At 38.5% G+C, this 23,405-nt stretch overlaps 2 protein-coding genes across 4 annotated transcripts in view; one reads left to right on the top strand and one right to left on the bottom strand.

The window, feature by feature from the left end:
* Nucleotides 1–2,114, top strand: part of LOC141914835 (spondin-1-like) — a 29,799-nt gene extending 27,685 nt beyond the window's left edge. The window contains exons 12-14 of one of the 2 annotated variants that reach the window (XM_074806154.1): nucleotides 84–329; nucleotides 557–738; nucleotides 865–2,114. In XM_074806154.1, the coding sequence (XP_074662255.1) occupies nucleotides 84–329; nucleotides 557–738; nucleotides 865–924 (488 nt within the window). In that variant the 3' untranslated portion in view covers nucleotides 925–2,114. The remainder of the gene's footprint in view (nucleotides 1–83; nucleotides 330–556; nucleotides 739–864) is intronic. The other variant, XM_074806155.1, reaches the window with a different exon arrangement.
* A 1,453-nt stretch (nucleotides 2,115–3,567) lies between these two features.
* LOC141903916 (zinc finger C3H1 domain-containing protein-like) lies at nucleotides 3,568–23,356 on the bottom strand. Of its 2 annotated transcripts, none has more exons than XM_074792299.1 (31): nucleotides 22,735–23,356; nucleotides 21,873–22,040; nucleotides 21,736–21,794; nucleotides 21,097–21,544; nucleotides 20,561–20,820; nucleotides 20,397–20,481; nucleotides 20,095–20,279; nucleotides 19,748–20,014; nucleotides 19,267–19,407; nucleotides 18,962–19,141; nucleotides 18,583–18,710; nucleotides 18,164–18,338; nucleotides 17,654–17,797; nucleotides 16,812–17,288; nucleotides 16,639–16,728; nucleotides 16,294–16,403; nucleotides 16,073–16,204; nucleotides 15,865–15,986; nucleotides 15,376–15,612; nucleotides 14,675–15,039; nucleotides 14,203–14,397; nucleotides 13,953–14,111; nucleotides 13,715–13,878; nucleotides 13,445–13,643; nucleotides 13,004–13,218; nucleotides 12,821–12,925; nucleotides 12,439–12,717; nucleotides 12,067–12,171; nucleotides 8,738–8,777; nucleotides 7,085–7,147; nucleotides 3,568–4,704 (listed from the first exon to the last, which is right to left on the bottom strand). In XM_074792299.1, the coding sequence occupies exons 1-31, from the start codon at nucleotides 23,282–23,284 to the stop codon at nucleotides 4,588–4,590; spliced, it is 5,964 nt and encodes a 1,987-aa protein (XP_074648400.1). In that variant the 5' UTR covers nucleotides 23,285–23,356; the 3' UTR covers nucleotides 3,568–4,587. The 2 variants fall into 2 exon arrangements, with proteins under 2 accessions (XP_074648400.1, XP_074648408.1); XM_074792307.1 differs by having other exon boundaries at nucleotides 21,736–21,791.
* Between the last annotated feature and the right edge of the window lie 49 nt (nucleotides 23,357–23,405).

Genomic DNA, 23,405 nt, shown 5'->3' with positions numbered 1-23,405 from the left:
AATAATGATACATAATCTAATAATATCTGCTAAATCTTTAACTGGTGAAACTGTTCTTCAATGTTACATTTTGTTTATTCTAGATTTAGAAAGCCAAGGCAGGCGCCAAATTCCAGACCACAGTATAAACAGTATACCGGGTATTCAGGCCGGGGATACGGCTGACTGTATGGTCACTCAGTGGTCAGAATGGTCACCGTGTTCTCGGACATGCGGTCGAGGTCACAGCACTCGCGCCAGGATGATTAAACGAGAAGCTGAAGAAGGCGGACAACCGTGTCCGAAAAAACTTGTACAAAGAAAGCGATGCAAGCACGCGGCAAAATGTCGTAAGTATATATAACAAAAAATCGGAAATAACGCCCAAGTTCTGCATTTCTACGTAAAGCGAGCTGGAACCACCAGTAATTGAACATCAGAAGTGTATCATTGACGTCTATGGAAATGCCAAGTGAATCATGGCATCATATTGATTGTATGATATCCTAACTTTTAGTGTAATTATGATATGACAGTACATTGCCGTCAGCTATCAGTATCTGTCTATCAATTGCAGCAAGAGACTGTGAATTAGGAGAATGGTCTCAGTGGTCGCCTTGTCCTCAAACATGTGGAGATGACAACATACAAGAGCGAACCAGATCAATCATCAAGAAAGACCGATGGGGTGGACAGCCTTGCGATTCGCGTTTAGAAAGAAGATATTGTGTTTTACCTCTGTGTCCCGGACAGCAAACGGTAAATTCCCTTCTATTTTAAACATTTATGAACCACAATTACGAGTTCTTTCCTGGTTCTTTTGTATGTGGTGGTAATTTAGCTTTATTAATTTTCTGTTTTTGTCGTCATTTCTGTATTTTTCAGACGATGACCGAGCAGGAAAAAATGAGGCGTCTCTACAACATGAACAATAATCAGGGATAATCCATCCATCCCTATCTTTAGCTTCATATTCGCTTCTATAATTCTTCAATAATTTAGACTGGAAATAATCAATTTCGTTAGAAGGAAGTTTTATGAATCAAAGTAAAGAACAACATTGTATTACGTACATAAGTATATAAAGCATTTATTTCTTATATTCAGCCTCTTTGATTGTTTATATCGACGATTTCCTTGAGAATTTTTTTCAGTTTTGAGTCTCAATAAGACTAAGATATATCGTGCAGAATATATCAATTAATATATGACGTGACTTGTGATTGCATAATAAAGAGTATTTCAGTTAGTATCAGATTGTAACGCGCACAGACAGTGCAGTGCAGTGTAGTTCATTAGTAGTAACGCATCCTGAACTTCAGAATGATTCATTTTTGAGGGAATAAGGATAAAATGTAATTACATGCATTGTGTATATTGAAACATGTATATTTGTATAAAGATATTTTGTAATCGATCACACGCAAGATTTCTACGAGTCTATTTTTCAATATTATAAACTAACGCAAATTTGGAAACTGTCCTCATATGACCGAATATTCTGAAATATCGACCACTCTTTTTTGAATGATAATTCTCAGAAATTCTGATGGACGAAAAATACAGTGATGTTAATTCCCCGAAGTGATTGTGAATACATTCACCGTTCATATTCATATTGCATTGCTTTCAGCCATGGACTCTACTTCGTTTTACATTGGATTTTGGATTTGTGCCAGAAGTCCTAGGGGTCTCGCATACGTGACGTCACAGTTTGTCTGTACGTCAGTGCTGGAGACTAGTCATACAAAAATAAATCAGAGGTTTCACAAACTTCGATGGTCTGTCATATCATGGCCGTATAAACTAGATTATAGTTTATACGCCCATGGTCATATGTATGAATCACTCATTGTGTTTGACCATGGACCCATGGCTCTAGAGTCGATGGTTTGCCCGACTAGGCCTGGTCACCTGGTAAAGCAAAAGACCTCTATAATTGTGAATATAAACGATGTATTTATCCCTCTCTGAATGCATCAACTTCAGTAACTAAGACACTTTAATATAATCATAAATTCTTGAATTCAGTAACTTGTAGAAACTATTCATTTGATCTTATTCAACGAAGACATCTTGTAAAATGTTATGTAAATAAAATTTTATACATATTTTCAAATATAAAAAACCGAGTACTTGTGAAAATGTATGTTATTTCTTGTTTTCTGCCTCGCGGCGATGTGTTAAACGAGGAATGGTCTCTGCTGGAAATGTTTTCCTGATGTGTATCCAGATTCTCAACGATCGATGGGTATAAAATTGCAGCTCTGTAACTGCCACACACTGATCTCTGCAGCTATTTTCTAGGTCTCACCGGTATAAAAGGACAAATATCTCTGATGGTTGGACTCAGCTGTTTGCTTCTAGTTTAATTGCCGTAATATCACACTATAATCAACAGTTGATGTACGACGTATAATTAACTCTTGACTGATTTCATCCAGCCCTCCCACTCCTCTCACTCATCCCTCTCTTCAACCATCCCTTATTGACAGCACTGATATTTTTTTTTCACGATTAATAATTATAGAACGAGGACCTAATAAATCATTGCAAGGTCATTAACGCTATACGAGGACGAATTGAACTAACTATTCATAAGCGTCTTCATTCGAGCCAACATTTTACAAACCATATTCTTCCAAGATCAATTACATTATGTACTATTTTACTTATGTACTATTTTACTCCTATGAAACTATAGAAATGGTTGTGTTTCGGTATCATCACTTCGATGACTAAACTAACTAAAGTCGTCGTAGTTGTGACCTATCCTTGTGTTGATACGACTTACACTTAGTAGATTGAATTAGGTATCAAAATAGGGATATACAGTCAACCCCCGATATACTGCCCTCCCATATACCGCCACCCCGCCTACCGCCAGGTTTTCTCAAAGTAAATCTCTATACAAATACATAGTAAAACAACCCCGATATACCGCCATACTCTCTATACCGCCAAAATCGTTCTGTACCGGCGTGGGCGGTATATCGGGGGTTGACTGTGTAATGACTTGAGGGATGTGATGAATTATCAGATATTTGACTGTGCTGTTTGTCGGCTTGATGAATCCCATTTTACTTTCACTTCCTCCTATCCGAGATCCTTACATTGTATCATTGTATTGTGTTCAGTCAGTGAGAGCTACGAGCAATCATCTGATGAGATAGATGATTGCTCGTAGGCCAGAGATTGTAAAATCCCTGCCACCAGTTCTATAGTCAACAGGCTTAGTTCACTTTGGTCCAGTAAACTGCCTAATAAGATATGAGCTTATTTTTAGCCTTTAAGTCTCCACTGTGGAATCAGTACTATGGGGATCCAGTCTTACAACTCAGGGACCAGTTTGTTCTCTATAAACATGACTTCTGACTATTTCAATGAATAACTTGTCCTCGACATCCTCTAGTCCACAGGCCATATGTGGACACCGAATATGCGCCAATGGAACAAAAATCACACAGAAAATAACGTACAATGAGAAATTAGAATAAATCATAATGTATTAATACATCTGAATAATATTTCACAAATATAATAATAATAATTATAAACATATGATTACTAATACTTTTAATAGTGCATCGTCAGTAAATGTCATGTTTGAATCCGATCTTGATATATTGAGAAAAAAACTCTGACATTTCCAGACATTATGAAACCAGTGACAAGTATTATATACAAGATAGCAATTATTTCAAGATATGAATTCGTGAATTTTCTAATCGTCAAATAATAAAATGCAATTATATCATTTGATGAACAGTCACTTTTGTTACTTATCACAAAGGGCGAAATAAAAGTCTTCTGATAATCAATAGTAATCAATAGTAATGAGGGAAGCAACGATGAATATATGAATCACTTGCAGTAAATATTCTTTTAAAAAAGTTCATAAGCAGCGCGTGAACATTCAACGCGAAAAACAGTGCAATAAAACTGATTTCAAACGAATTGAAATCTTTCACATCCTACAACTCCACGAGTTATGAATCTATCTATTCGACCCCCAAATATACTTACTTACGTATCCCGTAGATGGAAGACATGCTTCATTAAAACCAGGGATATCACGTGAATCTGTGATAGCATTTCACTAACGGTAAATAAACTGGTGGTTGTCGTGACTGGGTGGGCGGGCGGCGGGCGGTGGGCGGTAAAGGCACGAGCACGTTATAAACTCCTCACTGCTCTTCAGTCAGCCAGCATTCAGTTTATACGCCGATAATGATAGTTCCATCCTGAATCCAACTGGTTTCATTAAGTAGAAAAGATACAGATTATATCACGGTGATATGAAGTGACTCCCAGGCTTTTGCCCGAAGAGAGTCACCAGCAGCAGGCCAGCGCACTCCAGGCTGACAGCAGGCCAGCGTGCTCCAGGCTGACAGCAGGCCAGCGAGCTCCAGGCTGACAGCAGGCCAGCACACTCCAGGCTGACAGCAAGCTTTCAGACTCCTGACTGACAGTAGGTTAGCCCACTCCGGGCTGACAGCAAGCTAGCCCACTCCGGACTGACAGTAGGCCAGCAAACTCAGAGATTATCAATCGCGCTATAAAGCCCAATCGGATATGGGCGACTACTAGTCAACGTTCCCGGGCATTTCATGCGTGAGAAATAGTTTGTAGAAATTCTTGTAAGTTCAATCCCAACTTTGTCGCTTCGTTAATCAATATTTGTGCATCAGTCGAACTACCGCGAACAAACTCGAACAGGATAAACTATATATAGGCAGAAAACAGAACATCAAACATACACTGAATATCAAACATACACAGACACAGGGTGGATCTAGGGTTAAAAGGAAGAAAGGGAATTGTTTGGATAAAGCAGAAATATAGTAATCTGAGAGGATGAACAACATGGGCCCGAAATACCCACTAGATCCACCCCAAATACAGTGCATTAATATATAAAGCATTTAAAAGCCCCCAAAACCTCAACAGATATATACAAATTGAAAAATAAATGATATCGTTTTAGTTGAAATATTGACTCGAAAATAGAAGATGTCAAGATAAGGATCAAGTTCGGCCAAAATCTTAACCAAGAACTTAGAAATCGGCTTCTGGTACGTTGCTGTACTACGAAAGCTTCAAATACAATAACGCAATATTTGAAATATTGCATTAACATAAAGTTCGATGTCATTCGTCATAGTTCATCACATTGATTATAGTACATTAGTGAATAGTTTTAGACTCGTGGAATTCATGACCAAAAGCGTTGAGTGTTAATTGACCCGTAACTAATTCATACGAATGACCACGAAGCACCACGTATAATGATAATAGTAACGCGTGTGGACTTAAAGTGATTTATAACTGAAAAAACGTCGCATTCATCATCAAACAAATAATCGAGAATCGTGTGTTCTAATATTTGATAATTCACACGACAAACAATGCTGCGTTTAACTGATTAATTAGACTTATCTGAACCGAGTAACAATACAGAGAGTAATGTTTGTTATAGAGTGTGATGACACAATGACAATTAATTATCAAAGAGTGATTGATGCGTGGTTTAAATGAATCACCGGCAGTCTCTCCTCCTGACCGCTGCCGCCTCCGCTGACAATATTACACATTTTACAATAATTGTAACGATTGTCTATCGGCAGTTGGTCGTCACTGAAAACACTGCGGTGAAACTACTCGAAATTCTACGCAGTTTTATCGATGTTTTGTATCGGAAAATCGGTCTGTAAAATAATAATAACCGAAGGCGAAAAAATGCTTTTGTTATTTTTTATAAAAGATGGAAATGTTAGATTTTTTAAAAGAGCGTTTCAGATGAAAAGGCAACGTTTTATGAAATAAGGGGCAAATAAATCTAGTTTACCTTCAAAGTACTATTTATCTTTATGTTTACTGATTGTATACCAGGTATAACAGCTCCTCTATAACTACAACCCACACACACAGACAGAACCAGACTATCTGTACTGTATTCTACAGGTCTCATTACTTGTTATTGATGAGTTAGTTTTAATTACCACTCGACTGATTTTTTTCATCGATACCCGACGACATGTGAAGAGCTATCGAACGAAACGAGGAGGATTCACTCGAGTGCTATATTTGACAGATTGACGAGCAATTCAAACATCTTCTCTTTAAAGACTTATTAATAGCGCATTAATTATTACTAACGACCCAAAACTCATCTATTATTCATCAGTGCGTGTGGTGTGTGCTGCTTGTGAGGTTTTTCAATTTCAAACAGAAGCGTACAGATCAACAAGTATGAAAACAAGAGAATAGAACAGCACAATAAGCTACCTGAAACCCCTGAAGCTTTCCTAAAGACTCTGCAGACTCTTGAAAGCTACCACGAAAACACTGAAGCTTCCGTAGAAAGCTAACCCAGAACCCCTGATGCTTCCCCCAGACTCCTGAAAGCTACCCCAGAACCCCTGATGCTTCCCCAGACTCCTGAAAGCAACCCCAGAACCCCTGATACTTCCCTAGACTCCTGAAAGCTACCCCAGAACCCCTGTAACATCCCCAGACTCCTGAAAGCAACCCCAGAACCCCTGATACTTCCCTAGACTCCTGAAAGCTATCCCAAAACCCTGATGCTTCCCACAGACTCCTGAAAGCTACCGGGAAACCCCTGTAACTTCCCTAGACTCCTGAAAGCTACCCAGAACCCCTAATGCTTCCCTCGGACTCCTGAAAGCTACCCCAGAACCCCTGATGCTTCCCTCAGACTCCTGAAAGCTACCCCAGAACCCCTGATGCTTCCCCCAGACTCCTGAAAGCTACCCCAAAACCCCTGATGCTTTCCCTAGACTCCTGAAAGCTAACCCAGAACCCCTGATGCTTCCCCCAGACTCATGAAAGCTAACCCAGAACCCCTGATGCTTTCCCCAGACTCCTGAAAGCTACCCCAAAACCCATGATGCTTCCCCCAGACTCCTGAAAGACCCTTTTTATCAGTACCAGTATGAATTCTCTTGAGCCTCGAAGGATGAACATTTAGAAAAATTGAGAAAAAATACCGACACCTCCAGAACCTCTAAATTCATAATAACGATGAGTATTCTATGAAATATGAAATGAATGATGAAACGGTGAAATAGAAATGTAACATTACGTCTTTCCACAGAGTTACTTCATAAGGCATCTGTTTTACTGCTTGTTTATACACGTTCCTAGCCTACAATATTCAAAAATTAGAAGAGAGAAAAAACGGTGAAATTTCTAGATATGAAGCAACATTGATACAAAACAATGGAACAATAACAAACATATCTGTAGCCATTATCAACAAACAATATACGCAACAACATAGAAATGTTCTACAAGTATTTAACAAATACCCACAATTAAAAGATAAATTGTAAGGATTATTCATATACCACAAGAGTTTATATAGCGCTATAGACAGCTATGATGTGGTTTGTGCGAAGTAGGCTCAATTTAGATTTTTTTTACTCGGTTGAATTTTAAACGAATATCCCTAAATCTGAATTACTCTAAGTCGGACATTCTTAGCCGACTGCATGTAGATAGTTACAGGCACCAATTCTAAAGCAGTTATAATCAGAATGCTGATGTTCAAATCATCTAACAGTTCTGAGATTTTGCGTCATTTGATTCGAACGATCTTATCATTCGGATTGAATTACGATCAAACTGTTCAACCTCGATTATTCGCAAAACTGAATCGAAAGCCTTTTCGTCGCATATCAATTCGCCATTGAATCGGCGCAAATCGAATTCGAGGCGATTTTCCGGCCCGGGAAAACGAGTCAGGGATGGGATATCATTGACAGGCATGAGACAAAGTGGTTTAATCATCCAGCCATCCGACACTTGTTAATAAAATACTGAACTCGATCGCGCCGCGAACATGACTCACGCAAAACGCGCGAGAGAAAATGTGACGGAATTTTGACCCGAAGACGACGTAATGAAATTTGTTCGCATCGTACGACTTGATGTGTTTTAATACGGTTTGTCGACACGGTGAATATCGATAGAACTCTGTGAGGTCAAAATAACAGGTACATTATCTATCATAACGGATTTTATATTAATCCGATGAAAGAACGGACACAATGAACGGGGAATCTAGCGGGGAATCTAGCGGTGAATCGAGCGGAGAATCGAGCTAGAGCGCTATCACTTTCTTAACCCTTTCCTGCCATACACGGTCGCTCAGTCCGTACAGGGCTGCCAACATCTGAAAAGTGCTATCAATAACAGGGTGGCCACTTTCCGCCCATTTACGAATTCCCCGAGTGAATCAGAGAAATTTCTATATTTAAAATGTTACAATTCATTCATTTTTCATTGAATCACGTATTGATAAAGAAACACGCGGTCAATAACATTATCTGAGATATCTTTCCAGTTTTTGGTAAATTTTTCGAATCTCTTACGTTTTCCCTTATTATTTTCTAGATTTATCCGATTCCTTTTCCAGGTCAGTAGCCACCCTAACAGAAAATTTCATTGAAATACACAAAAGAAAATGTTCGAATTAATGTATTAACGGTAAATACCCTGTTAGTTTCACACAGGATTGGTGAAGAAAGGGTTAACGGTACGGTTTTAAAAATCAGATTTTCGCTTCACGAAACAATGAATAAATTACTGGTAAAACTGAACCGGTTGCGGAGATGTCTTAAACATCTGTTTTCATCATTAAACAGTTTATAGATGGGGTTTCACCCAGACTAGACTGCCGACAGTGAGCTGCACTCGCAGCGAATCAAATAGAAAAAAAAACAACATTTTTTACCTCTTTGAAGTTTCCTTCTTGCAAACAAATGGCTATTGCACTGAAATTGAATGAAAGAGTTTATTTTTAAACGACAAACTGCCTTTTTCAATCGACAGGACACATATTTTGGGTCTAAGATATATCAAAATAAGTAAATTTTCAAGTCAAGTCACAGCCAGGAACATGGAACAGGGGCCAGTTGTTGTACACTCACAGCTTAGATTTAAGACCGGTCTAAGCCCATATTCTTATTTCCGTGGCCAATCTAACAATTGAAGACCAGTCTTAATAATATCTGTAAGACCACTTTTTGGACAGAATCACGTTTGATGTCAGTATTCAGATAGATGTATTAGAATCATAGCTTTAATCAGTGCAGAGAAATAATCAATATAATATAATACACAAATATACGTATCTCTCATTTCAGTTTGACAAAAAGCAGATTCAGTGATTTCCTATAAAATCAATGATGAATAGATGAAGTGAGAAATGTGAAGATTAGTTTCAGTATCATAACTCGCTGTTAAAGGTCTTCAGTCTGCTACAGCATTATTGATCATATCAAACTAGAATGCCGTTATTTCACACTGAAGACCAGCTTTGCTTCAAGTTTTTTTTTTAGTAAACACCAAACAGAAACTTTTAAACTGTTTAGCGAAACACCATCTCCGACATGATGGTTTTTGTGAAACAAGAAACAATGCTAGGTAGTCCCGTAACTTCATTTCAGTTTCTTTTTTTATATGCACGTCAGCATTTCATACATTCAAATGCAAAATTACTACATATATTGTTTCGAGGTGTTTTCCTGGCGCTTGCGTTAGGCTCGATATGAAAACAAAATATCGTAAAAATCTACGTGATTTACAAGGCGTATTAACACAAAGAGATTGAGTTCACTCGTCGGCTGATTAAACTCTTGGGACTGATTAAATTTTCAAAAAGATTCAATTTCAACTGACAGATTATTAATGAAAAGATTATTCGAAGATGAAAAATGGTCTCGAAAAATAAATCGCGATAGACGAGAGTTTTTGAGTCATTCATAAAACTGGATACGGAGGAAATAGAGAATTAATTTCAATCGAGTAATGTTTACAGTTTAAGACCCTAATCTCGATCAATCTGGTTTTCATCGCCAATTCTACAACGTCCGGATTCTCGATTCCGTGAATCACTCATTAAACAAGCAATTCAACAACTTAACAGCGCAATATTCACCCGAGCTTTATACGAAATCCTTTAGAAATCCCGGCGATGTTTTTCGCCGCCGCCCGACGAACTAATTTTGGATGGAAGTGGTCGTGAATAGAAAGAGGTGCGTGAGTCATAGGTTCATTACACGGATTGTTTAGGACTAGTTGCTCGTATGGTTAAAACCCCCCGACAGTACGCAGCGCGACGCAACGCTGATAAACCACGGATAAAACGCGTCCGACAACTGTTCGAAAAACTGCTGATTCATATCCGTAACTCAAGCTATGAATAAGAAAAATTTGCCGTGACGAACTCTCAACCAGATTTGTGACGGACGGATTCGACATTTGAAACGGTCCAAATTGCGAGCTTTCGTTCTAGCAATATTACATGTTTATACACGTTATAAATGTCACAAATTCAATCAATTCTATCTCGTCTTCATACGACTAACTGATTTTGAAGTTTCTCAGAAGAATTCTACAATCGATCGAAGATCAATACGAACTGATGGAAAATGTTATTAGTTGGAATACGAAACTTATTACAGAAGTTGAATTCACCGCGCAGCGAAATTCATCTTCGCGTTCGATATACATTCGGCAGACGTTTCTTTGAAGAATTTCAACGATCAATAGCGAATAAAAACTGAGCCCATGCCTAGACTTCTCAACTTTTAAACGGTGTTCAAAATCGGCGTTCGAATGAAAAAGTTGAATATACTTCACACCACACGAGAAACGGACAGTAAAACATTGATAATGATCTCGTTAAGAATAATTGGTTTTATTCTAACGAGATTAAAACCGAGATTTATTCATCGACCGTCAAAACCAATCAAAAAGTTTTCATCGATAAAACCGTTTTACGAATAACCGGCGACTTCATCCAATTAACGGAGGTCCCGAAAAGGCCAACAGCTTCGTAACACACGATTGAGTCAACAATCCGTTCAATGACTCAGTAACCGTTGACAACTGTAGATTGTTTGTATAAGTTACGTGAAAATTACTGTACATCCAAGGGCGGCGGATCTACGATTCTTTAACCCTTTCAATGCTGGCTAATTAATACCCTATAGTGCTGAAGATAATTTGAAAATTCTAAAAAATTCCACCCTAGTGTGTTGAATAACGGGAATACCGCTATAGTGCGTCTATACCATTAGTTACTAGTATTTCACTATGTTTGACAGGTGCTGCCATCTTTCAAGAGAAATAATTAGTTATCACTAATTAAATCAATACACCGCAGTGCGGTGTACTCGCAAAATACATCACTGATTCGTACACCGCACTGCGGTGTAGACACACTGAAAGGGGTTAATGGGAGTGGATCTGAAAATTGGAATGGGCACTTGATTTGAAAAGGGCAGATTTGGCAATACAAGGGCTGCAAGAGAAACATTGGTGGCGGGCTCCCTCAGGGAGTCGGACAATAAGAGGCTTTCATAGCCCTTTTGGATTTATTTTTAGTCTTTTTAGAATCTTCTATGCAAACAAATGTCCAGTCTTTTTGGAGGGCACATTCGAAATTTGAAGAGGGCGGACCGGTCTACCCACCTAAATTCGCTCTTTACATCACCGATTGTGAAACTGTATCGGTTGTTACTCAGCAGTGATTGTGACTATGCAGCGATTGTGACGCCGTTTTTGATGGAATTCGTTATAACTGATGTCTTTGATGAAATTAATGGTCATCTAATGGAGACTAATAAATGATGCTGATGAAAGTGATAGTTTTGATAAACAGAGCGTGAATCATCACTGGTTTCAGGCAGTAGCGACGTCCAACGTGGCTCCGTCACTGGCTGATAAACACATGAAAAGCTTCCTAACAAACTTTCAATACTCAATCCGACACCAGTTTGATTCAAACATCAAAACGTTGAGAAATTACTTAACAACAAATTGCTTTAATGCGTTATTAATGTAATATAAAATGAGTCATCGACATCTAAAGAGTGAATCTAAACAAACATTCAATAGAAACAAACATCAACGACTGCAGGTCACAATCAGAGTTGAATAGTTTTAAACTGCCTCCAGGGTTACAGGAGAAATATAGGCTGGCAGTGTGTATGTGACAGACAGTAATGACTAAACTGGTCGCTAGATGTCACTTTATTACGATATAAAGTTTCCTACCTTTTCCATAAAGAGATGACTGGCGTCTGATGGGAGTGAACGGCTGACAGTGTTAGAATCCGAGCTCGTGGTATATTACTACACGAGATTGAATGACTTACAGCCCTAAACAAATACAAATAATATCAAAATCATTGATTTACTCTTAACGTCTTCTCATTCATAGGAAATAAATTCTAGAATGGTTCAACTGCAGGGGCTAGTCACATAAAGCTAGGTGACCACTTTCCTCCCATTTACAAATCTCCTGATTTTTCCATGTGATTATTACACAAAATTCCTTGAGTCAGAGAAATTTCGAGGTTTAAAATGTTACAATTCATCGATACAGACTGGCTGTATGTGATTAGTCACCGCGGTCAACGTTCCTACCTTTTAAGTAGTTGCGTATTCGAAGACATCACGTTTAAATAACGATCGAATAGTTTTTCCTGCTCCTCGACGTCCGTTAAACTATCTAAAACGAGGAGCGCCACCTGGTTGTGGAAGCTGTAATCCGTGTAATACTGTTGCGGATGATCGGGGACCGGGAATTGAGAGGGCATCGAAACGAGACAACGTTGAATCAGTTCCAGTAAGAAACGGAATTCTTTCTGCTGTAATTTCACATCGGATTCAATCGACACGAAGTTCAATCGATACTGCAAATAACTTTACAAACAAAACGTTATCTACTTTTGCAGAAATCGAGGCAAAAACGAAATGAATAAAGAGAAAATGAAGATCAGAATTTGAAAAGTTATAAAAGTTATACCTGACCCAGACTCGCTGTACGTCTTCCGTTTTGCGTAGAACGCATTGAGCCGTTTCATACATTTCACATGTTTGTTTATGATCACCGCGTAATTCCAATAACAAACTACAACCAAATCATAACTAACAAAATTTATACAGTATCGGATAAATCACTTATAAAAAAAACTTGAAATCTACTGACCAGTAGTTCAACCAAATATAAACTTGTTTCTCTTTCAATTTCCGCAGATCGATTGTGGATACGATTGTAGGTATTTGTGTCAGGACCGATATGGATTGTCCCAGTAACAGTCGGTATAACTGAGTCGGGGTAGGCTTTGTATCAGCAGCAGCGGAAAGTACAAACATTCTATTGACATATTTACACAGCAGTTGAGAAGCACCAACTCTATCATTCTATATAAAATAATAAAGAAGAAAATTTTCACATGAGGATGCCCTCGGTCCAGTTTCACAAAAAATCTTTGATTTTATTAGTAACCATGGGCTGAGTTTCAGAGATGTGGGAGCAGAATAATCTAACACATAAAGTAACCATATAAGCAACTAAAGCAAGAACTTGAATGAAACTTGTTCGTGAAACTAGGCCCAGAACGATGAAATACGAGTATATTTTACGTACCTGATTGCGGAGAGTTTGGGCGAGTTTGAAACAGAGTTCAGGAGAATGCGGATTCAATTTCACAGCTTCAACGAAAACCTCTACAGCACCAGATACATTTTCATCGCGTAAATAAATACACGCCAACTGCATCCATAATTCAGCACAATCCGGATTATTCTTCAACAATTCACGACATTGTTCCTTCGCAATTTCGGTCCTACAAAAAACATCGATATACAAATAATTTTCTCAACAACGATATTCAAAATAATGGCTGGTAAAACCTACTTGTTTAAAGCGGTTTGAAGATTTGTGAGGTTTTCCCGTAAGCACAGAGATATCTCGGTCATCTTACAGTCACTTTTAAACGATTTCATGGCTGCTTGTAGAAGTTTTATCAAAACTTCCGAATTCGAACGGATTTTTGTATCCCACACAAACACAGGAAGCTCCTAAAAATAAAACAGATACAGATTCATGAACTGGAACGGTCAGAGGAGATGAGTAGCAATATTTGAGAGCTGACCTTTAGTACAAGTCGACCTGGTTTATTGATAAACCATTCGTCGGGTAGTTGCCTGAATTCTAGCATGTGAATATACGCTAAATGTAGTTTACATAAATCACTATCAGTCAGGATTTGATGAACGTTGACAGAACCGACCGGTTTTCCTTTTAATACAGCCTAGGAAATATACATTATTTGAGAGGATTTAAAATAAAGAATCGAACATTTTATGCTTCTGAAATCCGTTGAGATTTGCATGAAAAAATACCTGAAGAACTTGTCCAGCCGGACGAAACCTTCCAGTTATACTGTTCAAATTGACTAGATAGAACACTATCTCGAGAGTATGATGTGATATTTGAGTTGATGAGTTATCATCAGTTATCGACTGAGTTGATAACCAGGTCAGTATACGATTACATACAGCCTCCTTCTCACTGTATGTCTTTACAATCTTCAAATACTGCAATAAACCATAGTTACACCCTATAACAGGTCAACATGAACGGATCATTCATTCACCAGGGCCCAGTTTCATAGACTGAGTATCACAGTTTCCTATAGGAGTAAATCATCACTGTGTAACTGGAGTTCTTCAGAGTTAACTTAAACTCACAACTATGAAACTGGATTCTGATCAAACTAAGTGGGTTTAACTCGGTAAGAAATGATAAGCGGAAAGCTAGAATTTCTGTCTAGTTTTAAAGATAATTAAGAAGGATTGAAAAAGGTTATTTTACCTTCCACCAGATGTCGTAATGCGCGGCGTATCTAACCGCCATTTCAAACAAATCGCACAAATCCGACAATTCAGATCGCTTTTCGTAAAGAGATAAATAATGAAGCCAGAGATCTTTGCAACGCCGGTGTTTCTCGAGGGCTCGTGACATCACGTTTAGAGCGTGGTCTAACGCTACGCCCGGTTCGCTGTACGCGTCGTGAAGTTTATGATACGCTAATTTAATCCATAACGACGTATTGTGAGGGTCGTCGAGTACAGCTTCTTCCATCGTCTCGACCGTGTCTCCAGCGCGGATAAAATAGCGTAAATCCTGCTCGCAGATCATATCATCCAGATCACTGACTGTCAGTCTGTTTAACCACTCTGAATAAAAACAACTCTATCCATAGTCAACTCAGCCTTTATCAGCCATGTTCAACACAGACTTTTTACTAACTCTGACATAAACTAAATTGATTTCTTGTATCTTATCATTCAGGGGCCAATTGCTCAAAGGAAGGTCATTTTGCTTTAACCGATAGTTAGGGAATTCAACTGGTGGTCGAGTTTTCAAGCTACCCAATCTAACCAATAGTTTAACCAACCTTTGGGCAACTGATGATTTTTTAGTCCTAGATTGTTCGTGTTAAGCAAGGGTACATCAAAAATCATTTTACATCTTCATTTTTAGAACAAGGTCCAATTTAATTACGCTCGAACCTGTTTTAGTTGTCTCTTTCTCTATGGACGGCTCAACGGATGTTTGATGATCGTTTTCTACGCTTGTAATCGTCCACTTTGATTCCACCGTCGGTTTAGGATTCCATTTTCTCGCTTCATTCGGAACGTAATAAGGATGTTTTTTGTCTAATCGCGCGTTCACTCGCGTCACCAACAAGAAACACAATTTATCGAAATTGATTTTCGAATTGGACAGCAACTCATTCGTGTATTTCTCTGCGGTAAAGAATGAAGAAATTTAATAGTCATTTTTGAAGATCAATCCATCGAAAGTCATGATTTACTTGCCATCCCTCTCAACCCATTTAGAAAGAATAACCAGAAGCAGGTCCGAGGTTTGTTCCCCTCAAAAAGGACAACCTTCCACAAAATTTGGACACATGGATGAATTGACAAGACCAATACTAGTATGAGGAAGACCACTACTCATTGACTTCACCTACATCACCAACTGCTGGTAATATTTACCTATAATACTTGGAATTTCTTCGGCGGTAGATTCAGCAGTAACACCAGCTTCTGCGGGACAGTACGATAATATATCCTGTAATATTTCACTATCGGTCATCGTATAGTCTTTACTGTGCTGCCTGAAAATCGAACCAAGAAGAGCCGATGATCTAAGTAAAAGTTGGATTAGAATTAGAGATCATAATATACAAACTGTCTAACTTACCACTGACAGCTATCATCATTACACTTTCCCATCAAATCAAATCTACAGACTAATTTCTTCGGATCGATTTTATTCGCGTATGTTTTTGAGTTTAGCGGTAGCTTTTCGCGGGTTCGATAAAAGCGACCCAATCTGAAAAACATGCATTTTAATCATCATCGGAATCACAAAACTGGAAGAGAAGTTATGAGACAAGTTTCTTGGTTGGATGAATTAATTACCTGTAACCTTTGAATGATGTCAGCATGCTAGTGTAAGGCTGAAAGGCTTTAGTCTGAACTTCACTATTCCCAGTTGCGCTGTTTCGATCTGTAACTCTTACATTCATCAACTAATAAATAGATTTCAATCATAACTTATAACTACCGTGCATCAGGTCCTGGAGTTAAATTAGTTTATTACCAATAAGTCGAATCTGAACTCAGAACTGAGGAACTGGAGACATTGTTTTAAATACAGTAAACCTTTCTCGAAATTATTTCATGAATTCCGATCTCATTTTCTCAATCCTTCACTCAACTCATTTTGCCACTCCCAAGTTAACTGTGTTCTATATTCTACTATACCTTAGGCTGTTTGAATTGTTGTTGTTGTAATTTATAAGTAGGAGACCAGCCCGAACGCGCTACAATAGAATTCAATTTACTGGCTGCATTCTGAAATAAGACAAAATCTAAGATGTTTTTATCAACAGTAAATCATTTCCCGAATACAGCGATTGATCAGTAGTATTCAATACCTGAAGCTTGGTGATTTTTTTCATCAATTCCGGTGTTTTTTCCTCAATCGTGTCGATCGTTTTCTCCTGATTATCAGTTGGGGAATGATTCTCAACTCGTTGCTGCTGCTGCTGCTGCTGCTGCTGCTGCTGCTGCTGCTGTGTCTCGTTATCTACAAACTCAGGTTTCGTACTCGTGTTCAATTCCAGTATTGAATGTTTACGATTGGTTTCGTCGAAACGCGACATTTCGATCTCGGTTTCGTTCACATGCGGTAGATCTATTTTATCGCCGTTATCAATAACCATCGGTTGAGCTACAACTGCCGCGATATGAACTGATTTTCTATGATGTTGTTGTCGGTTTTCCGTCGATGCCGTTTTATTCTCTTGTAAACGATATTCTTTGATTTTATCCGCTAACTGTTTCTGTAATGTTAACAATCGTTGTTTCTCTTCGTCGAGAGATACAGTCGACGACGATTGCTCTTGAGTTTCCTAGAAATCAAAACAAAATATCAGTAAATACTTTTCAAACTCCGAAAACAATTAGACCTCCTTATCAGGGCGGCAAAATCGTGTCTCTTTATGAACCAGCCCATTCTCTTAGGTCTACTCAGGATCCTGCTACTCCACTCAAACCTGTGCTATTCTAAAATTATGAAAGTAGAGCTTTTGTGTCCCTTAAAATATCAGGAAAACCTATTGATGCTTTAAAACGTTATCTTTTTATATCTTCGTAATGTCAGAATGTTTTATGATATCTTGACGATTTTTATGCTTTGATATTATGCGTAGAAAGCCATGATTGATTGCTGCAATTAGTACGGTGCTATGTAAGAATATAAATCAAAGAAACGAACCTGAACTGATTTTTTTTCATGCTCGATCAGCCATTTAGGTTTGTACTTCTCACCGAAGATGCGTCGACCGATTGTTTTCAGTTGAGCGTCTAAAACTGACAGATTTGATTCTCTTCCCTTCGTCCTGCGTACCAGTATGTTAACCTAGATAAAGCACAGATAAAAATAAAGTATCTTTCCACGTAAGATTTTGATCATTTCTTTCTACAGTGGTTTAGGTTTCACATCCTTACAATTAATTGGCTTTTTACACTTTTTTTCATGGCAAAATACCAGAATTTTCACATTTTTTCACATCAGGGTACAATAACCTAAGTGGCTACCGATCACAATCTGGACGGATTAAACATCATTTCTTAACTTTTAACACACAGTATATGGCATAAAAAGGGGATCCAAATATTCAACACTTATTTCTGAATTTTTCAGTCATTTTCATTAATAATCACAATCTTTTTAAAGACTTCCATTTTTTCACATCAATCCCTGACAGTTTAAAGCTGTGTTTACCGTGTTTGCTAATTTGGTCTTATGTTCGCGAATATCTTTCACATTTTTCTCTGCCGTCATTAACATTTCTTTCAATTTTTCGACGCGTTTTTCCGCACCTTGCAACAAACGCGCTTTATTCACAAACAGCAAACGTTCTTTCTTCAGCTTATTTTGATCCGTGGCGAGCAACGCTCTACAATAGACAAATTGAACATTTCAGATTATCAATCAGTAAATGTGGAGACTGGTGGTAACATTGTAGGTAAACTGGTTTTATAAGAAATACTGGTATGAACTTTTGCTTATAATGCATGATAGCTTCATCAGGTAAAAGAGTCATCAAGTTTTACCGATGTGACAACAGAACAAGCTCCTCCACAACTCGTTAATGAGAATAACAAAATGGCCCTCACAATATTTCTAAACATATTTATTACCTTTCTCTATGTACTTTCTCTTCCATTTTCTTGAAGTCGTCCACCGATATTTTCTTTTTAGGTTTTTTAGTTTTGGTTTTGATTAGTGTTGCTGGCTTTGACTCCGTTGGTTTTTCGATAGTTTGAACCTTGATACAAAATGAAAAGGGCAGCAATGATAACTACGTAGCGTACTGAAATCACGATACAGTTAGAACGAAACTCATAGGATCCAGTTCCGTGGTTGTGAATAAAAACAAGTTCATTTTCAATTAGTGAGACTCAGTTCCGAGTTAAGATTTGACTTATTGCAAAGAGTTAAAACATTGAAAATGCAGAAACTTTAACTCATAACTGCATAACAGGATCTGGATCTATAATAAATGAATTGATTCTTTACCTCTGAAGTGTTCCTCTGTTCTCTCAGAAACCGGTCTAAATTTATACTGAATGCCAGGTTTTTAGTCGGTGGTATCGAAGTTAAAGGGTGTTTTTCTTCCTGTATTTCCGTCTCTTCTTCTTCTTCTTCTTCATCAGTCTCACTTTCCGAACTACCGATACGAATAATGAACTTTCCCGGCTGAAAATTATAAACAATTGAACACTCGATAATTCGGATTTCTCATAAACCTGATGGATTTCCCGACTGATCGAGAATCAGCGATAATTCAGATTTCTGATCGAAATTCTAACGAGAAGTTTTACCAGGTCTATCGACGGCATGACGACACGTTTTGAATGTTTCTTCGTCGAGATATTAAGAGGTGATTGATCTGTTTGTTGTACAGCTGGTGATTGTGACCGACTGGTGAGTGGTGTCATCGGCGATGATTCCCGGATTTCATCCTACACAAAATCATTACATTACATTTACAACATTCAATAATAACTATTTCTTAGTTTTAAAACACATTCGCTGCCACTGTGTTTCATCCAAGTTACTACATCAAATAGTCTGCAATAGAGCTTTTTCAGCTGTGGTTCAAAATTGACGATGAAGCAGTTTGTCGCAGTGCCAGCCAATCAAGAACTGTGTCATAGCTGAATGCAAGTATGTAACAGTGAATAAGAACGATCAGCTACTGGATAACTCATAGTGGCAGAACTGGAACTACAAGATATCTTGTAGTGGGCAGTGAACATGCTCAAAAGAATCTTGTAAAGAATGAGTTTTTAAAGAGCTTACCGGATGATTCAGTTTCTTACGACGTTTATCAGTGACGGATTGAAGAAGCTGAGCTCGTAACAATTCAGCATCTTCATCTGGAACAGCATCATCATCATCATCCTCATCATCATCATCATCATCTTGCTTATCTTCTGGCAGAGATTCGGGTGGAGGGATCGGAGTATCTTCGACGGGCGGAGGCTCGTCGGGAAGAGGGGGTGGAGAATCGCTGTCGGGGGGTGGGGGAGGAGGCGGAGCTTGTAACTCATGAGGGAGGAGTATCTCCTAAAATACATTCAATATATTAAATAAGTTTTCGCTATTTTTAGATGATTATCCGAGGAGATTAAACAATAATAACTTACACCGGGGGTAATATACCGATAGCTGGATAAATGGTGCGCTGTATTACCAGTATAGTGCATCGGATCGTAGCCTAAACTGATCGCTGGATCATATTCTAGATTATTCTCGGACGCGTCGTAATCCACAGCGCTGGGATCATATTTATATTGCATCCGAGGTGGTATCGAATCGATGAACTGAATTCCTGTTTCAAACACAGAACACATATACCGGTCATATACCCGATCATCACGAACCTGAACTGTGTCCAGTAGTCAGTCAAATGAATAAACTATGGGTAAAGATTTAACAGTTCAAATACCTGTATTAGATTCATCGACTTCACTATCCAGATCCATTTCTTCGACTTCGTAATTATCTTGCATTTGCCCCGTAATTTGCCTTCCCTGGAAGATAATAACTAAATGCTACCTGAATTGTACAATAAACTCAGCACGAGACACGAGAGATCGTTGTTAAACTTACCGGTTTCTTTTTCTTGGCCGATGAAGCCACGTGTTGGATGAATTTATTAATTCGATCGTCTTCATTTTTCAACGTTAACACATCGTGTATTGAACCTTGCTGCGATTGTTTATTCTGTTTATTTCCGACCAGTTTTAAGAATTGTTCGACTTGCTGATCGGGACTCTCGATCGACAGAACATTTCTTATAACGCCGGGTCGGAATATGGACCCAGTCGGTTTAGATTCTAATAATTTCTTCGCTCTGTTTCGCCTTCCTTCTGAAAACAAAAAAGAAAAACAATAAAATCCGTCGAAAGACACACCGGAGTGGCCATTTTCCAACAATTTGCAAATCCCCCGAATCTCAATTGAAAATGAATAAAGTTTGCCCCCGGGTTAAAGTTAATACCAGTCCATAAAACTGGGCCCTGGGCTTTAAAACGCTTTAACTGCCGAGACTCCGATGATATACTGCCGAGGTAAATCAAAATTCTATTAGAATAGACACCGCACTCGACGCGAACCCCTTGTATCTACAATTCAAATAAACTTACTTCTTCTTCTATTGCGACGAACTTTCGCGGGACTCGTTTTAAGCAAAGATTGAAATGATGTATCAAGGAATGGTACGACATCAGCCACTCCTGTCAATGTTGAAACGGGACTCATCACTTGTTTCGGTTTAAAAAGCGTCGTTTTAACCGGCATTATCTGAGTTTGTTCCGATGTCAAATCTATCATTGATTTGTGCGCTACGGCTTCTGGTGTATCGAGAAAATTCTTATTACGGGGCAGAATCTGGTTCTTTTTTTCTATGATTAATTTAACGTTATTCGAGACATTTCCGTTAGTTCGTTCACTAGTCGTTTGTTTGATAGAAGCGTCCGAGGTACTGTTTGTACATGGAACCGGAGAACAAGATGATTCATCGTTTATCTGAGCGTTGACCGCAGATGCGAGAGCACGACGTCTTAACTCTAACTCATCGGGTTCATCTTCCACCTAAACACAACGAACACAACATCATTTTAGTCATTCCAAAATAAATGTCTGTTCTTTCTTAACTATTTCGAACTTAGTATTATCAGGATTTATGATAACTTTTGGACTGGATAAATAGATCACTGTAGTCTCACAACGGGTCTCTGAGGAGTTATCAAACTTTAGATGAATACAGGGATACAATAACTTACTATCACTTGTGAATTTGCGGTTTGACGATCAATGGGTTTCATCGGATTAATTTCCACTGCTACAAATAAATAATTATAGAGTTTTAAAAGCAGTGAGATTTACACCAAATCAGACTCAGAAAAACAGCGACACTCACGAGGAGACTGATCATCTAAAAGCTGCTGTTTCATTTTCACGCGTTCATCCAAATCTTCAAGTTGTTTTTCGATATTTCGATATTTTATTCGACATTCTTCGATCTCCTGTTTGATTGTGTCCCGATCTTTTTTAGAGCCGTGACTTTCCGATGAATGGTGACTTCGAGCTGATCAATTCGTCAAGAATCTTTCGGTTTGAAATTGTCGATTGAGAATCATGAATGAATGTGGAGGATAGATGATGATAGTGGAATATCTTATAGACTTGTTGAAAAATGGGAATAGAGCTAGCGCATCTACATTGCAGTGCAGTGTATCATAAGTTACTCATATTTCACTACATTCACAAGGTACTGCCATTCAATAGATAAAAACCAATTATTAATTGTTGCATCAATAATGCAGTGCAGTTTCTAGCTAAGTCCATCACCACTGATTAATATAATGTGGTGCATACCGTACTGTGGTATATCAATACACCGTACTACGGTGTATTAATACACTGTACTGCGGTGTAGATGCACTGAAAGGGTTAAAACAATGATTCGTTATCAAAGCTTAATGAAGACTGTGAATTTATAGGTATAAATTTCATTACCATTACTATCATCATTATTGAACGCACTTGGCGACACACGACACAGCGCTGCTTGTCACATTGAACTCTATCCCCAGGGACCAGTTTCACAGTCGTAACTTAAGTCCAAAAGTGGTCTTAAATCTTAAGACTGGTCTTAAGTTGTTAGATTGGCTATAGAACTAAGTTGGTATTAAAATGGTATTAAGTCTAAGCCGGCCCCAGTATCCTTGCATACAGGGGCTAATCCTCTCTCATTCCTCTCTCTCTCAATAAAAGGATACATTGTTTAATTACACCCGACATGTTTTCGGCGAATTCTTTGCCGGTTGAATCGGTTATTTGAGTTGTATTACAACTGGAGGAAGATGAAGAACGATGAATCGGAGATCTCGATCTAACTCTTTTATTCTCATCTCTACGTCTCTCGTTACTGTGACAGTATCTCTCCGACCACGACGACAAACTGCTCTGATATCGCGACCAAAATCCTCCCGTCGTCGTTCTGCCTCCTCCGCTGCGGGATGCGGAGGAATGATGCGACGAGTTGTAACGCTGTTGGTCCATCGATCTACTACTGCTGAAGTGAGTGTCATAATTCTCGTGATAATGACGGGAAGACTGTAAGGGTGAAACTAAACTACGACTCTTTTGCGGCTGATTGTTTGAGGAGTAGGATACGCCGAGGGGATGTCTACTAATTAGTTGATAATCTACACCACCTCCTCCTGTTGTAGGCCCAATTAATTTAAGTGTTTCAAAATCAAATAGTTCATCATCATCCGACAGCTCTCCTTCCTCTCTCTGACCAATTTCTGAAGGTGTATTAGACATTTTAGCCGCTCGGACGGGCGTGGCGGAAAATTAATTGAGTAAATTTCGGAGTTTCACATTCACTTCGCCGTATTCGACTTCGACGTATACCCGCATGCCAGGGGCTGGTGCAGTACCCGGA

The sequence above is a fragment of the Tubulanus polymorphus genome, chromosome 1 (genome assembly GCF_964204645.1).
Source record: "Tubulanus polymorphus chromosome 1, tnTubPoly1.2, whole genome shotgun sequence".
Taxonomy (NCBI): domain Eukaryota; kingdom Metazoa; phylum Nemertea; class Palaeonemertea; order Tubulaniformes; family Tubulanidae; genus Tubulanus; species Tubulanus polymorphus.
Note: the sequence above shows the minus strand (reverse complement) of the source record. Positions and strands in the feature narration are given on the sequence as shown.